The sequence below is a fragment of the Ovis aries genome, chromosome 18 (assembly GCF_016772045.2).
Source record: "Ovis aries strain OAR_USU_Benz2616 breed Rambouillet chromosome 18, ARS-UI_Ramb_v3.0, whole genome shotgun sequence".
NCBI classification, from domain to species: domain Eukaryota; kingdom Metazoa; phylum Chordata; class Mammalia; order Artiodactyla; family Bovidae; genus Ovis; species Ovis aries.
Window position 1 is genome coordinate 57,171,895 of NC_056071.1, and position 16,369 is coordinate 57,188,263.

The following is a 16,369-nucleotide window of genomic DNA, read 5'->3' on the forward strand; positions in this document are numbered from 1 at the left end:
ATCTGCATTTTAGAGATAAAGAGATTAAAGTCCATGGTATTCAATAAATATCCTGGGATCACACAGCTGGTAAGCAGTATTTTCAGGATCGAAGCTTCAGTTCAGTTCAGTCACTCAGTTGTGCCCGACTCTTTGCGACCCCATGAATCGCAGCACACCAGGCCTCCCTGTCCATCACCACCTCCCAGAGTTCACTCAGATTCAAGTCCATCGAGTCTGTGATGCCATCCAGCCATCTCATCCTCTGTCGTCCCCTTCTCCCGCCCCTAATCCCTCCCAGCATCAAAGTCTTTTTCGATGAGTCAACTCTTCGCATGAGGTGGCCAAAGTACTGGAGTTTCAGCTTTAGCATCATTCCTTCCAAAGAAATCCCAGGGTTGATCTCCTTCAGAATGGACTGGTTGGATCTTCTTGCAGTCCAAGGAACTCGCAAGAGTCTTCTCCAGTACCATGGTTCAAATGCATCAATTCTTCAGCGCTCAGCCTTCTTCACAGTCCAACTCTCACATCCATACATGACTACTGGAAAAATCATAGCCTTGACTAGATGGACCTTAGTCGGCAAAGTAATGTCTCTGCTTTTGAATATGCTATCTAGGTTGCTCATAACTTTTCTTCCAAGGAGTAAGCATCTTTCAATTTCATGCCTGCAGTCACCATCTGCAGTGATTTTGGAGCCCCAAAAAATAAAGTCTGACACTGTTTCCACTGTTTCCCCATCTATTTCCCATGAAGTGATGGGACCAGATGCCATAATCTTCATTTTCTGAATTGTGAGCCTTAAGCCAACTTTTTCACTCTCCTCTTTCACTTTCATCAAGAGGCTTTTGAGTTCCTCTACACTTTCTGCCATAAGGGTGGTGTCATCTGCATATCTGAGGTTATTGATATTCCTCCCGGCAATCTTGATTCCAGCTTGTGTTTCTTCCAGTCCAGCGTTTCTCATGATGTACTCTGCATATAAGTTAAATAAGCAGGGTGACAATATACAGCCTTGACGTACTCCTTTTCCTATTTGGAACCAGTCTGTTGTTCCATGTCCAGTGCTAACTGTTGTTTCCTGACCTGCATACAGATTTCTCAAGAGGCAGGTCAGGTGGCCTGGTATTCCCATCTCTCTCAGAATTTTCCACAGTTTCTTGTGATCTACACAGTCAAAGGCTTTGGCATAGTCAAGAAAGCAGAAACAGACGTTTTTCTGGAACTCTCTTGCTTTTTCCGTGATCCAGCGGATGTTGGCAATTTGATCTCTGGTTCCTCTGCCTTTTCGAAAACCAGTTTGAACATCAGGAAGTTCATGGTTCACGTATTGCTGAAGCCTGGCTTGGAGAATTTTGAGCATGACTTTACTAGCATGTGAGATGAGTGCAACTGTGCGGTAGTTTGAGCATTCTCTGGCATTGCCTTTCTTTGGGATTGGAATGAAAACTGACCTTTTCCAGTCCTGTGGCCACTGCTGAGTTTTCCAAATTTGCTGGCATATTGAGTGCAGCACTTTCACACCATCACCTTTCAGGATTTGAAACAGCTCAACTGGAATGCCATCACCTCCACTAGCTTTTTTCATAGTGATGTTTTCTAAGGCCCACTTGACTTCACATTCCAAGATGTCTGGCTCTAGATTAGTGATCACACCATCGTGATTATCTAGGTCATGAAGATCTTTTTTTGCACAGTTCTGTGTATTCTTGCCACCTCTTCTTAATATCTTCTGCTTCTGTTAGGTCCAAACCATTTCTATCCTTTATCGAGCCCATCTTTTCATGAAATGTTCCTTGGTATCTCTAATTTTCTTGAAGAGATCTCTAGTCTTTCCCATTCTGTTCTTTTCCTCTATTTCTTTGCACTGATTGCTGAAGAAGGCTTTCTTATCTCTTCTTGCTAGTCTTTGGAATTCTGCATTCAGATGCTTTTATCTTTCCTTTTCTCCTTTGCTTTTTGCTTCTTTTCTTTTCACAGCTATTTATAAGGCCTCCCGAGACAGCCATTTTGCTTTTTTGCATTTTGTTTCCATGGGGATGGTCTTGATCCCTGTCTCCTGTACAATGTCACAAACCTCATTCCATAGTTCATCAGGCACTCTATCTATCAGATCTAGGCCCTTAAATCTATTTCTCACTTCCACTGTATAATCATAAGGGATTTGATTTAGGTCATACCTGAATGGTCTAGCGGTTTTCCCTACTTCAATTTCAGTCTGAATTTGGTAATAAGGAGTTCATGATCTAAGCCACAGTCAGCTCGCTTACCTCATGCCAAAGCCATACCCTCTCCTCAAAGCCGTCATCATGCTCAGTGGTGTCCAACTCTTTGCAACCTCTCTGGACCGTAGCCTGCTGTGCTCCTTTGTTCGTGGGATTTTTCAGGCAAGAATACTGGAGCGGGTTGCCATTTCCTGCTCCAGGGATCCTTCCTGACCCAGGAGTCGAACCCGGGTGTCCTGTATTTCTGGAAGATTCTTTTCCTGCTGAGCCATCGAGGAAGCTCAACATCCCTAAGTCAGCAGTTTGCAGACTGTGCTTGGTAGAACGCCAGGAATCTCTGGAACCCTGGCAGGGATTGTTAGGGATTGTCATGGCTGGAGGGATGTGACGATGATGGATGAAGGGACAGATTTTTCCCATGAGCCCAGGAAATACCTGAAATTATCTCATTGAGACAGCTAAGGAGACCTCAAGGTCAAAAAGGGAGGACAATTAGCTTCTAGGGTGAACCAACAGTGAAGGAGAGCAGGGCAATGTCCAAGTCACGGCAGGTCCCCCAAACAGATGGTGCTGGAGACTGGAGGCCCCAGACACTTGTACTCCTGACACCCTTTGGGGACCTCGGGCTCACACCCCTTCTGTGGGAGTGGGGGAGGAGTGCTTCAACTTACAAATCAAGTTGTAAACAAATAGTGTATTGCATTTTAAAATCATGTCCTATCACATATGCAAATGTGCACACACACACACGCACACACTTCAAAGAAAAGTGAGTAATAAAGAAACACAGCACAATGTTAACTTGGATTTCCCTGGACGCTAGCATTCTGGGAAATATTTTACAAGCCTGTCTCTACATTTTCAGGGTTTCTCCATGATCCTTAAAGACGATATCAGACCAGGAATAAAACACTTATAAAACAGAGTCAATAACTCTTTAAAAAAAACAATAATTTGGAGTAGTTTTCAATGATTCATTTGATGTTTTCTGAGTTGTCACAATTTCCTCAGTGAGTATTTCATAAACAGAAGAGAACTCTAACATGGGAAAGATTTTTTTGTGGGTTTATTTACTGGCTATTTTTTAAGGGAAAAAAACCCAAAAACCTATTTCGGTAACTAGATTATTTGCATAGACCTAATGAATCCTGTTACCAGAAATGTTCATCTGCCCACTTCCAGGCTGAGGTCTTGTTCCCTCCTATATTTCGCAAGCCAGAGAAGAGATCTTTGCAGGATAAATAGACAAACAAAGAGACAAAGCTACATTATCTGAGCAGGCGGCGGCTCTGGATCCACTGCCCACATCCCGATCTCACAGGTAGGTAATCCGTGATGCTCCCACACTGGGAGCCAAGGGTCCCCTTTCCCAGGGTGGTTCTGGCCTCGATCAGGGGTCGGTAGGGCCTGAGGCACAAGGGAGGTGGGAGGACGTGTGTCTGATGCTGGGAGGGTTCTGAGCCCTCTGAAGACCAGTCCTCTCTCTGAGTCTCAGTGTTCATCCTGCAAAGGGAAGGATGTGCCACCAGGGCTTCTGGGAGAATTTCTGCCTTTGAGTCTTTGGGGTTGTGATTCGAGCCAGCTGTGCCCCATCCAGCTGTGCATCCAGTGTCAGGTCAGAGCTCCCCCAAGGTCCCTGAGGTGCGTCTCCTTGCCCGGCACAGGGCGCTGCTCCCATATAGTTCTGGAGACAGAATTAGTGCACCAGGTCCCTCTGGACAGAGGCTCCGGGGTCACCAGGGGGGTTTTCTGGGTTCCACTGTCCCTCCAGGGATCCCAGCAAGCAGACAGGAGCTGAGTCTGTGCAGCACTGAAAGGACAGACTGCTCAGAAGCAGAGGCAGCCTGGCCATCAGAACAAATGAATACTCCAGGAATAGTTTTGGAAGCAAACGGTTAGCTCATTTGGCAAAAACCATTGTACCACTCCTGAGTAAACTAACAGTTTAGGCAATCGATTGCCTCTCTCCCCAGGCTTGTGTGAAGGCCTTTCCCCTGGTCTCTGGACAAGAATCAGGTCAGCTTCCTACCCTACAGCCCTCCTTCTCTCCCCTCCAATCTCCTCCCATCTCTGCCTCTTGTCTCTCTCGCCTTCCCCCCTCCCACCCCAGCAGCTCTCTCTCTTCTGAGATAAGGGGCAGAGGCTGCAGGGAAACAGCCCTCTTTGCTGAGGTCACCAGTTTGACCTCAGTCTCTCCTGAGGCTTCCGGGCAGTAGCTCTGTCCTCTGTCCCCAGGGATCATAGTCTGGCTTGTAGAGTCCTAGAGAGGGTGGCCAGTGGAGGGGGTGACACGTCTGGAAGTCCCCTTAGGAGCCCAGCATCTTCCTATATGTCTCCTGAGCTGGTCCACGTGTTGGACGGAGGTGGGAACTGAGGATCAGAGAGGTGCAGTCACTGCTCGTCACCACACAGCACTCACAAGTGGTCCAAACAAAATCCTCGACCAGGTCTCTGAGACTGAGCTCACCCTGCTTCTCCCCACCAGGAGGCCTTTCCAGGTTCTTGTTGGAAACACCCTCCGCATGTCCACGTGGCAGGAGCTGAGCAGAACACTCTGCCCTCCTTGTTCTTTACAGCAGCCCTCCTCAGGGCAGCCAGGCTACAGCACGGCTCCCGCTGCCTGTGGCGGCCTCTCTCCTGAACCCTCGCTGTGACCAGCACCTCGATAGGAGAGCCTCCCTGAGGTCACACCGTTGCCCTCAGAGGCGGGGAGAGGTGCTGTGTCCTCTGATCAGTGCAGGGCTCCTTCCTGGGGGGACAAAGAGGGGCCACGGTGGGAAAGGAGCCCTGCTTCCTGGGCCCTCTGAGGGAGTCTGTCCTGGGAGAGGGATGCCTTCTCACTGGATGGTACCTCACACCCATCACCAGCTTCCCCGCCCTGGAGCCAGGCACCCCAGGCTCCTCACCCCCACTCCTCCACTGCCTGCTGTGTGATCTTGGAAAAGCCCCTTCCCCTCTCTGCGCCCAGTCTCTCCACTGGGGAAATTGCTAACGGTCACAGCACTTGATCAAAGGGTGAGAGGGAGCCCAGAGCCACCTCGTGTGTGTTGTGAGCCCAGGAGAGTGCCTACCCCTGTGAGGTCCCAGAGCAGCAGGGCCGAGAGAACAGAGACGACGGGGGACAGAGGGCGGGGATTGGGACATCATCTGACACGTGGAGACTGAAAGGAGCTTTGCTTTTCAGACATGAGGGCAGAGAGAATGTCCCCCCTCCTGGCTCTGGGGCTCCTAATGGCTGGGCTCTGCTCCAGGGTCCACTGCCTCCCGGAGAATGTGACCCCAGAAGGACAGCACAAAGGGACGGCTGTGGATGACCATGCATTAGCCTCCAGCAACACCGACTTCGCCTTCAGCCTCTACAAGCAGTTGGCTTTGAAGAACCCCAGTAAGAATGTCATCTTCTCCCCTCTGAGCATCTCCATAGCCTTGGGCTTCCTGTCCCTGGGGGCCCGTGGCTCCACCCTGACAGAGATCCTGGAAGGTCTCAAGTTCAACCTCACAGAGACTCCCGAGACAGAAATTCACCGGGGTTTCCAGCACCTCCTGCAGACGCTCAATCGACCCAGCAATGAGCTGCAACTGAGCGTGGGCAACGCCATGTTTGTGCAGGAGCAGCTGAAGCTGCTGGACAAGTTCAGGGAAGATGCCCTGGCGCTATACGCCTCTGAGGCCTTCTCGACCAACTTCAAGGATCCTGAAGCTGCCAAGAGTCTAATAAATGATTATGTGAAGAATAAAACTCAGGGGAAAATTGTGGAGTTGTTCATGGACCTCGACCCACTCACGAAGGTGATTCTGGTGAATTATATCTACTTTAAAGGTAGGTGCCCGGATTGGTATTCAGAAGGAAATGCACTTTTTTTTTGTTTTTTTTGTTTTTTTGTGACTTCAGGCTATTTCTCTTCTGGGTCAGCCAACTGTGTCATTAGGCAAAATACTATATGGGAGTAGACTTCCCTGGTGGCTCAGTGGTAAAGAACCTGCCTTACAATGCAGGAAACATGAGATCGATTCCCACATTGGGAAGATCCCCTGGAGGAGGAATTGGCAACCCACTCCAGTATTCTAGCCTGGAAAACCCCATGAAGAGAGGATCCTGGAGTCAGACAGCACTTAGGGACTGCACACGAGTCCTCAGTTTAGGACGCTGGGGTATCAGGACCCTGCCCCAACCATAGGTTTTGTGTGTTTGGGGATTTCCCAAACTCCAATGCTCATTACAGGACGTTAGTGCAGGGAAGCTGCTAACCCTTTGTCTGACGCAGAGGGAGAGCTTTGTTCTGACTTCATCTTACCCGGCTGCTAGAGGAAGGGCCTTCCCATTCCTATCACTCTTATGTGTGTCCTTCCTGATGAGGTGGTGCTGGAGCCCTCGGGAACCCTCAGCTGTGCCCACCATGGGCTGGTTCTGACCTGCTGGGGGACTTGGTCTCTGGAGGCTCCCGATGAGGCTAGTGGTCTTCAGGGTGAGACAGACTCTGAGGAGCCTGCAAACCCCCAGGGTCTTCATCTGTGGTCTTCTATCAACTTAGGGTGGAACAGGTCAGGCCACCATCCGGGAACAGCCTCTGCAGAAGGGAGCCTCCTAGACAGGATCCTCCTCCGGCTTCAAGCTGGTCTGATGCCTGGTCCCGGTGTCAGGAGGTCAGCTTGGCAAACCTCCGCCTGGATATTCACAAGGGGAGGAGTAGAGGCAGATGGATTTTGCACAGGGAGCAAGAAGGGCCAATAGGGACCCAGAGAGGATCACTGAGTCAGAAGTGGTCAGGTGTCTAAGACCCACCAAATGTGAGCACAAGATTGCCCTGAGCTAGGAGTTCCTGGCAGAGCCTAGAACGGCCCTCTGGGGCCACTGTTTTCATTTGTAAATGAAGGCCGAGAACGGAATTGCTCTGAAATATGAATCCGGGGCTGATTTTCCCTGGATTGTTCTGTGTATCTACTGTGCTTTCTTCTCCTACCATCCCATCCTGAAACATTTTCCCTCCAAAATCTCCTTCCCAGGGGCACCCCAGCCAGCCCTGCTTTCCCCCACCCCTGCCTCTCACCAGGAGGACAGAAGCAGAGGTGGAAGCCGGAGGCGGGGGTGGATACACATTCCCTGAAGCCCCAGAGCCCTGAACTCCCCTAGAGGTCTCTGCCTCAGCGAGGATCCATCCTCCAGTGTGGAGACCCGAGTCCTCTCCTCTGTTGACCCGGCCCTGCCCTCCAGGTCCCCATGTGGCTCCTGCTCCAGCCAGGCTCACAAGGCTGTGAGGATATGTGTCCTCCCTGAAAAGCCAACAACTAACCCCTGGTCGCTTGTGCCCTTGAAGGACCAGGAGGTCCCGTATCTCCCCAGGCCCAGCCTCACCTCTATCTCTCCCGTGCCCTCCACATTACTGTTGATTGCCCATGTAGGTCAATTAACCAGCTTTGCTTTGTGTTCCTCTTTTCAATCCGGTCTGTGTTCACTTGCATTCCCAGTGCTTGCCTACCTTCCCAGGTCACACCTAGCAGGGCCATCCCTAGAGGCAAGTGGTATGGGGGGCTGCTGGTGTGGGGAGGGTCTTCCCTCTCAGGGACCAGGGGGTGGGGCAGGGAGAGGGCACAGTCTTTGCACTCACAGACTCCTCACCTGTCCCTCCGCCTCCAGCCCAGTGGAGGACGCCCTTTGATCCCAAAGAAACTTACAAGTCACTGTTCCACGTGAGCGAGAGTGAGACGGTGGAGGTGCCCATGATGAGCATTGGGGGCCTGGTGACCCCTTACTTCCGGGACGAGGAGCTGGGCTGCACGCTAGTGGAGCTCATATATACCAGCAATGACAGCGCCCTCTTCATCCTCCCCGACGAGGGCAAAATGCAGGACTTGGAAGCCAAGCTGAGCCCGGAGATGCTGACGAGGTGGCAAGAATCACTGTACCCCAGGTAACTGTCCCCAGGACCCAGGGCTGTGGGCCCACCTGCCTTCTCAGTCCTTCCCCCTCTTCCTGGACTCCTGACCCCCAGCAACAAGGCCTTAGGAATGTCCAGGGGGTGTGGGAACTGCTGGGAGAGCCCATCCCGTGATGACCTTGCTCTTTGCTGCCTGTGTGGCTCTGGGCTTGAATTTCTCCTTCTACAAGATGATGACCTCAAAGGGGACAGTGGCTGAGGTTTCCTCTGCCTCTAACATGTGCTGAGTCATGAGGACCCTCAACACAACCCCCAACACTCATGCACATTCTCTCCATGGCCCCACCCTTTGTAGGTGGAGGGAGAAAGATGGCAGTTGAGGGCTCACGTGGGACAGAGGCTGAGGACCAGCTTGGCACAGTCTTTCCATCATAATCACTCATTTATTCATTCATCCACTTAAGACTGGCTGAACAGATTAATTGAGGACATGCTACGCCCCAGGGACTATTCTCATAATAATAACAATAATTTAAGCCCTGATGGTAGGTAGGCAAATAAGCCCTTAAATCCCCCACCTTCACAGCATTTACTTTGTAATTGCAAGAGATAGACAAGAAACAAATACAATAACAGAATTGTTTGTTACTTTGAGAGATGAGAAATGCAGAGGTGAGGGATAATAAAGGAAAAAGATAATTATTCCCAAAGGTAGTTTGTGATTGTAAACAGAGTGTCCTTGGGTGATGTTTGAGGTGAGGGAGTGAGCCATGTGGTTGTGTTGGGAAAAGCATTCCTGGCTGAGGAACAGCCAGTGCAAAGCCTCTGAGGCAGGAGCCAGTCTGGTGTGGTTGAGCATTAGTGAGGCCAGAGCAGCAGAGCGGAGGGAGTGAGAGGGGAAGTTGGGCAAGGTCAGGGAAACCATGGGGAAAACAGATTACATGGGACCTTGCACACCCCTTGATTCCCCGCATCTAAGGGAAATGGAAACTCATCACAAGGTTTTGGCCCAAAGGGTGAATGATCCGAGTAATGTTTTAAAAGCATTGCCCAGGGTGCCTAGTGAAGAACTGCCTGCACAGGACAAGCATGGAGGCAGGGAGGCCAGCCAGGAGCCCAGTGGGGTCACCCAAGGGAGCCGCTGGGGGCTGGACCAGGAGGAGCAGGAAGTGTGGGGAGGGGCCTGGCTCTGGGTAAATGGAGGGTAGACACACAGGCCAGGAGGTGGGGTTCAGGAGACCGATCTCAGGGGGACAAGAGGGAGAGGCAGTGCTGGGCCAGGGTCTGCAGGGGTGGGTAGGGAGGGGGTGTGGGCAGCATGCGGGGGCGGGGGTGCCCCAGACCCAGAGTCCCACTCCTAGGCTCACACTCCCCCGCTACTCCCTGGGCTTCTCTGGGGCTCAGCTCCCTGCTGCGAGGGGAGAGGTGTCCTTGACCCTCTGTTCTGAGTGTGGGATGGGCAGACCCAGGGGGGATGGGTGTGGGAGGCACTTTATAAACCATAAGGGACAGAGATCTTCCCACAAGTGATGTAGAAGCTGCAGCCGCTTCCCGACTCTTCTCCAGGGGACCTGACACCCTGGGGCTCCTGACTCCAAGCCCCTCCTCCCTATAGATCCCAAGAAACCCTGGACTGGGGAGCCCTCGCCGTGCCTGTGATCCCTTCCCAGCCCTTCCCTCTCCAACCCCAAGAGCTACCACAGGGTAGGGGTGCAGGGAAGAGAGGTAAATGGAGAGAATATTCACCACACACCTTGATTTACAAGCCCTGAGGGAACATCGATCTACACACTCCTGGCCCATGGAGGATGTCCAGTAATATCTTATTGAGTAAATGGATAAAGGATGAATGGCTAAATGAGAAATGACAATGAGGAGAATCGTTACCTCTGTACTCCAAACGGACCCAGAGCTTAAGGGGAGTCACAGCCTCCTCATATTTGGCATTTGTAAGACCAGACACCCTGACAAGAGTCTTAAGGGTAACACAGACAGAGAGAGAGGGAGGGAGGCCTTGGGGTGGGAGACAGCATCTCTTGCTCCAAGAATCTGCTGGTGGCTCTGCTCAGAAGCAGCAGCTCTACCCGCAAGGAACTCACCGGGAAGGCAAGACAGAGACTCTGAATTGGATGATTCATGTCCCCAAGTCCCCTGACTGCAGCCTCCAGCCCCCCAGGTCCCCTCCAAGCCCCTTTCAGCTCCATCCTTCCCTGCCGCCCACACTCAGGCCACCCTTGTGCTGTGGAGCAGCCCCTCTGGCTTCCCACGTTCCTGCTAGTGTATCCGCCTCCTTGTAAGCTCCTCTTCACCCAGTCACATCCATCCCCTCCCCTGGGACTCAGGCTCCATGCCACCTCCTGCAGGAAGCCTTCCCGGTGCCTGTGGAGCAACACAGTCTCCCAGCAGTTGTAGAATGCTTGCTAGAGGAGGGTGTTTCTTGTGCCCTGCAAGCTTGCAGGGGAGGAACAGGGCCAGGTCCCAACCTCTGTGCAGTGTCCCTAGATTAGACTCCTGCAGAAAGGAAAGGATAATTAATGAATCAGAAAGAGTTAGCCAGATGGGTCTAGAAACTTGAGGAAAGAAGTACTTTTCCCCCCAGGGGTAAGGTGGTGGTGGAGAGTAAACCACGGAAGATCAAGCTGAGTCAATCATGAGTTCATTTTTTGTATTTCCTAGACGGATACATGAACTCAACCTACCAAGGTTTTCCATCTCCAGTGACTATAAGCTGAAAGACATACTTTCCCAGCTGGAAATTAAGAAAGTCTTCACCCAGGAGGCGGACCTGTCAGGAATCACAGATGACCACAAGCTAGAGGTTTCCCAGGTGAGTCCAAATTTTGGACGATTCATCCTTCTTCTAGGAGCTTGAATGGGGGCGGACAGGCAGATACTTGACTAATTTTGAATTTAGAAATTCCTTGAATTTCCTATAATTCAGTAGCCCTTCCCAGGACTCCCCAAGCCTAGGAGAGCTGGGTTATCATCATACTGGGGCTAGTCCCCACATTCCCTGAAATATGTGACCCGGATTCCATCACTGGGAAAGACCTGGGTCACATCAGTGGTGGACTCCATGCCAAGCTCTACTCTCCACTCCTATAGAGGCAAATCCTATAGCCGTCAGTTTTCTTCATCTGTAAAAGGAGGTGATTGTTCTTACCCAGCATGCAGAGTCTAGCAGAGCAGTTAAGAAGTAATAGGTACTAATGGTGGCTCAGGGCCATCGTGATGAGTATACACTAACGGCAGGAAAGAAGGACACCAGGGGTCCTGGTACTGCTATCCGAAGCAGAGGAATCAGAGTGAATGAGGGGGTCAGGTGCTGGACAGCCCTGCAGTCTCTCCTGCACCCCACCTGCCAGAGGATCTGGTAAAGGAGACACGGTGCTAAGAAGCCAGAGGGGTTCAGGGATGGGGGATCACGTCCTAGGCAAAGTAGCCAAGGCCTCAGGGACATGTCAGCCGGGACAGGAGAGGAGGAGAGCTGTTTCCACCCAAATCTGCTGCTTGGACCTGGAGGACTGTGCCAGTTCCCTGCAAAAAAAAAAAAAAAAAAAATGCCTTGATGTGCCCCCTGCCCCTACACTAGGGGGAATTCAGGGGCATCACAGTCTCTGGACTCAGAGAGGGTTCCAGAACCAGGGAGTCCCGGCTCTGTGCTTCTCTAACCCTCGACCCATCACTGACAACCTCACTTTGCACACCTGTGCATCACGATGGCAAACCAGCTGACAGTCTGATGGGAGGACAGACAAACTGAGCAGGTTGACAGCGCAGTGACAGACCAGGAGCAGGTGGATGAATGTCGGTCCCCAGAGGCGCTCAGGCCCCTGCTCACACCCTGCCTCCCCTGTCTCCAGTGGGTAATGTTCCGGCGTCCCCACAGGTGGTCCACAAGGCCGTGCTTGACGTGGGCGAGGAGGGCACGGAAGGAGCTGCTGTCACAGGAATCAAGGTGGGAATCACGTCCATAAACAAGATCCCCTTGAGCTTCAACAGGCCCTTCCTGATTGCTATAGTTCTCAAAGACACCCAGAGCATCATCTTTTTGGGGAAAGTCACCAACCCCAGTCAAGCCTAGAGCTCCCCTCCGAATGGCGGGTCCACTGAAGAAGAAGCTGGGTGCCCTGGTCCCTCGGAGCAGCCTGACCTCTGTGCACCGAGGAGCAGCCCCCCTATCCAACTCCACCCGCTCACCCTCGGGAAGGTGACAGTGGTGATGCTGGGGGCCCCTGTGCACATGGAGTCTGCCCTGCTCAGGAGGAGGCACTGAGCCCTACACCAGCAATAAAGCACCTTCGTGGGACTGGACTCTTTCCTGTGTGTCTCCCCTCTGATCTGCCTGACTCCACGCTCTGCTGCTGCCTGGGCCCCAGGGACAAGCCCCTCGGACATCCTACACACACTAGGCCCACCCTACTTCCAAGGCCCTCTGCTTCAGCCTCACCAGCCAGCCCAGGAGCCAGTCTTGTGCCTGTGACCAAGCCCACTGGACCACAGGCCCAGGACTGGAAGAGGCCTGGCTGCCCAAAGCCCACTTCCAGGGGCTCTGATTCCAGGTCCAAGTTCACGCCTCCCTCCCCAAGACTTGAGATGTCCCCTCATGCTCACTTGCAGAGGGCTCCAACGCTGACCTCTTCCGGCACAGCCCCTGGACCCTTCCCTCCTGCAGCTGAGCTGGGCCTTCCTTCCCCCAGGATCACCCCTCTGCCACCCAGCACCCCAACCTGGGAGACCAGCTACTTCCAGGTTTTCAGCTGAGCTCCGTCACCTCCTGACCAGTTCCACCTCCTCCCCTGACAGTGGATCCCCATCAGCAGGCATAAGAGGTGTCCTGGAGTGAAAGAGCAGCAAGCACATATGTGCAGCAGGAGCAACACCCAGCCCTGCCTCCCCTCGCTGTGATCAGGGATTCTGTCGCCTCCAGGGAGAACATCTCTGGGCAATAATGACATCGTCCACAAATGAAGGGTTGAGGTCTCTCTGCCAGGCAGCCTGCTCAGACTGCTACCTGAAATAACCCATTTAGTCCTTGAGCTGATCACACGAGATACTTGCTGTTCCTCATCCTATTTTACCAATGAAGAAATAGAGGCTCTGTAATTCCCTAAAAAGGCCATACTGCTAGAGATTATGGCAGGCAGGATGTTATCCTAACCAGATGGATGTCAGAGGAACACTAAACCACAAAGCCATTTTGCTCATAAGGATTTTCAGCTATGGTCCTCGTGGGACTTAGGATATAACGGGGAATATAGGTGATAAACAAGGAGGCTGAGAGGGGAGGACCAAACTCAGGGGAAGTCAGAGTGGGCTTCCTGGAGGAAGGGATCTCAGGTCTGCCAGTAGAGGAAAAATAGAAGGTTGAGGGTAAACAGAGTGGAGAATGTTTCCAGCTAGGGAAAAAAAGAAAAATGAGTGGGACAGTATCAAGTAGGGAAAAAAACTGGACACAACTGAAGCAGGATGTGGAGGGGCTGCAGAGAGGTTGGGGCCACGATGGAGCCTCTGGAGAACCAGGGCTCTGGCACTCAGCAAGGATTCTGAGAAGTTTCCATAGAGTCCTAGGAAGCTTTAAAGGGATTTAAACAGAGGGTCGAGATGAGGAGAAATGACTGTTAGGAAAATGACTCCAGCTGCTGTATAGAGAAGAGCTTCAGGGCCAGGACAGGATGCAGGCTGGGCTTTAAAGCAGATGTTGCAGGAAATGGGTCCAAAGTGGTCCAGGCTGTAGAGGGAGAGGAGGAATGAGTGGAGAACAGGGTTCACGTCCTTGATCTTGCCTACTAGGAGCTTGGCTTATGACTCTTGCAAATGTGACGTCATAGCAGCTTCTTCATTTTGGCTAGAGTGCTTTTTAAATAGTAATGAATAATCTACTGAACTTTCTACTTTAATGCAGCATGAACAGCAAAGTTAATAGGTACTCAGCCGAGAAGGCAATGGCACCCCACTCCAGTACTCTTGCCTGGAAAATCCCATGGACAGAGGAGCCTGGTAGGCTGCAGTCCATGGGATCGCTAAGAGTCGGACAGACTGAGCAACTTCACTTTCACTTTTCACTTTCATGCGTTGGAGAAGGAAATGGCAACCCACTCCAGTATTCTTGCCTGAAAAATCCCAGGGATGGGGGAGCCTGGTGGGCTGCCGTCTATGGGGTCGTACAGAGTCGGACATAATTGAAGCGACTTAGCAGCAGCAGCAGCAGCAGAAAGAAGGCTTGCAAAACTTTTGTAATTCAAAAGCCTTGTCCTTCCTGAGCTGGCTTGGTGGCAGGGATGGTAGCCGCCAAACAGAGTGCAGAGGCAGGAATTTTATGGGTTAAAAGGTGTGTGAGCAAGACTTAATTTTCTCCCAGCTTTGTTCATTCTGACTTTGTGTTTAATTGATTCATCCATTGCCTGCACTTAAACATATCCAGTCTCATTTTTCCTTGGCTTCTCAGGATCTTTGATTCTTTCTCCTGATGTTCACTAAAGGGAGGGCGCAGCAGGGGCTACGATGAGATGCATGGTTTTATCCATTCATTTGTTTATTAACTCATTCATTCCCTTGAGTGCCCACTTCAGGCCAAAGGTCTATTCAGTACTGATAAATAAAGCACAGTCCCGTCCTCAATGATTTTTTTGCGTGTTTTAGATTTTTATTACAGAAGAATTCAGATCTATACAAAAATAAAGAGGATGGCATAATGACCCCCCCACACACACACATATCAGCAGCTTCAGTCATTATCAGTATAGGGCCAGGGTCATTTTTCTCTACCTCTCAATCACTTTCCCCTTTTTTCTTGTTTCGAAGTAAATCCTGCACATCCTTTACATTTTAACTATAAGAATTTTAAAAGTCATACCCCAAATAGTACATCATACTTTGAAAATAAAACGTAATTCTTTAATGTTTTCAAATATCAAGTCTTTGCTTCCCTCAGTGGTTCCCAAATATTTGTGTGTTTTTTTTTTAATTGGTTTCTTTCAATTAGAATCCAAACAATGGCTACACAGGGAGTTTAGTTACCCTACATCAAATTCTCTCTTTTTTCTCTCTGAAATTGAGATGATATTTAAATACCTAAAAGTGAATCATTGTAAAGTGTAAAATTCAATGGCAATTGGTACATTCTCAATTGCTGTGCAATCATCACCAAGTTTTACTTACCAACTTTCAAAAAATCATCTCTAAATTCCCTGTGGGCTCATTGGCATAGAATTTACCTACAAGGCAGGAGATGTGGGTTGGATCCCTGGGTCAGGAAGATCGCCTGGAGAAGGAAATGGCAACCCACTCTAGTATGCCTGGGAAATCCCATGGACAGAGGAGCCCGGTGGGCTACAGTCCCTGGCGGTTGCCAAAAAGAGTCAGACACAACTAAATGACTAAACAAACAGTGAGACCCCATACCCGTTAAGCTCTCACTCTGCACTACTGCCTTTCCCCAACACTAAGAAGTAGTTGCTAATATGCTTTCTCTGTCTCCAGATTTAATGTCTGCACATTTTCTATAAAGGGAATCATACGGTATGTGATCTTTCGTCCCTGGCTTCATCCACGTAGCTTGATGCTTTCACGGTTCATCCACGGGGTGCGTGAGTCAGTCCTTCATTCCTTTTTATGGCTGAATTCCACTGGCTGAATTCGGTCCGTTGTCTGAAGATATCATACTGTGTTTATCCATTTGTCAGTTGCTGGTCATTTATCTGTTTCAGGTTTCAAGGGGTCATGCTACTGCAAACATTCAGGTACAGGCTGTCATGTGAAAATGCATTTTCGTTTTTCTTGGGTGTGTACATGGGAGTGGAGTTGCTGGGTCATATGGTAACTCTACCTTTCATTCTTTGAGGAACCACCAAGCTGATTTCCACAGCAGCTGCACCGTTTTATTTTCACCAGCAGTGTATGAGGGTTCTAACTACTCCGTATTCTTGACAACACCGGTTGTTTATTTATCATTACTATTGGTATTATATATTATTAAAGCGCATGTAACGTGAGGCAATGGCACCTACTCCAGTACTCTTGCCTGGAAAATCCCACGGATGGAGGAGCCTGGTGGGCTGCAGTTCATGGGGTCGCTAAGAGTCGGACACGACTGAGCGACTTCACTTGCAATTTTCACTTTCACACATTGGAGAAGGAAATGGCAACCCACTCCAGTGTTCTTGCCTGGAGAATCCCAGCGACTTAGCAGCAGTAGCAGCATATACTGTTATCATTATCATCATTATTCTAGTAGATATCAGGTGGTATCTCACTGTGCTTTTTACTTGCATTTCTCTATGTATGAAT

General features: G+C 50.5%; 1 protein-coding gene across 2 annotated transcripts; it reads left to right on the plus strand.

Moving 5' to 3' along the window:
• Positions 1–3,469: 3,469 nt before the first annotated feature.
• LOC101119509 (serpin A3-8) lies at positions 3,470–14,701 on the plus strand. Of its 2 annotated transcripts, XM_042235433.2 has the most exons (6): positions 3,470–3,525; positions 4,178–4,220; positions 5,389–6,024; positions 7,840–8,113; positions 10,757–10,907; positions 11,970–14,701. In XM_042235433.2, exons 3-6 carry the CDS (start codon positions 5,391–5,393, stop codon positions 12,162–12,164), a joined length of 1,254 nt encoding a protein of 417 aa, XP_042091367.1. In that variant the 5' UTR covers positions 3,470–3,525; positions 4,178–4,220; positions 5,389–5,390; the 3' UTR covers positions 12,165–14,701. The 2 variants fall into 2 exon arrangements, with proteins under 2 accessions (XP_042091367.1, XP_011954394.2); XM_012099004.5 differs by lacking the exon at positions 4,178–4,220.
• Positions 14,702–16,369: the final 1,668 nt, after the last annotated feature.

Bases quoted from the DNA above. Each gene is read 5' to 3' on its own strand.
- LOC101119509 (XM_042235433.2), top strand. From the start codon at position 5,391: ATGAGGGCAGAGAGAATGTCCCCCCTCCTGGCTCTGGGGCTCCTAATG. The intron at 8,114-10,756 runs GTAACTGTCCCC...TGTATTTCCTAG, and splicing joins CAAGAATCACTGTACCCCAG to ACGGATACATGAACTCAACC. The intron at 10,908-11,969 runs GTGAGTCCAAAT...GCGTCCCCACAG, and splicing joins ACAAGCTAGAGGTTTCCCAG to GTGGTCCACAAGGCCGTGCT.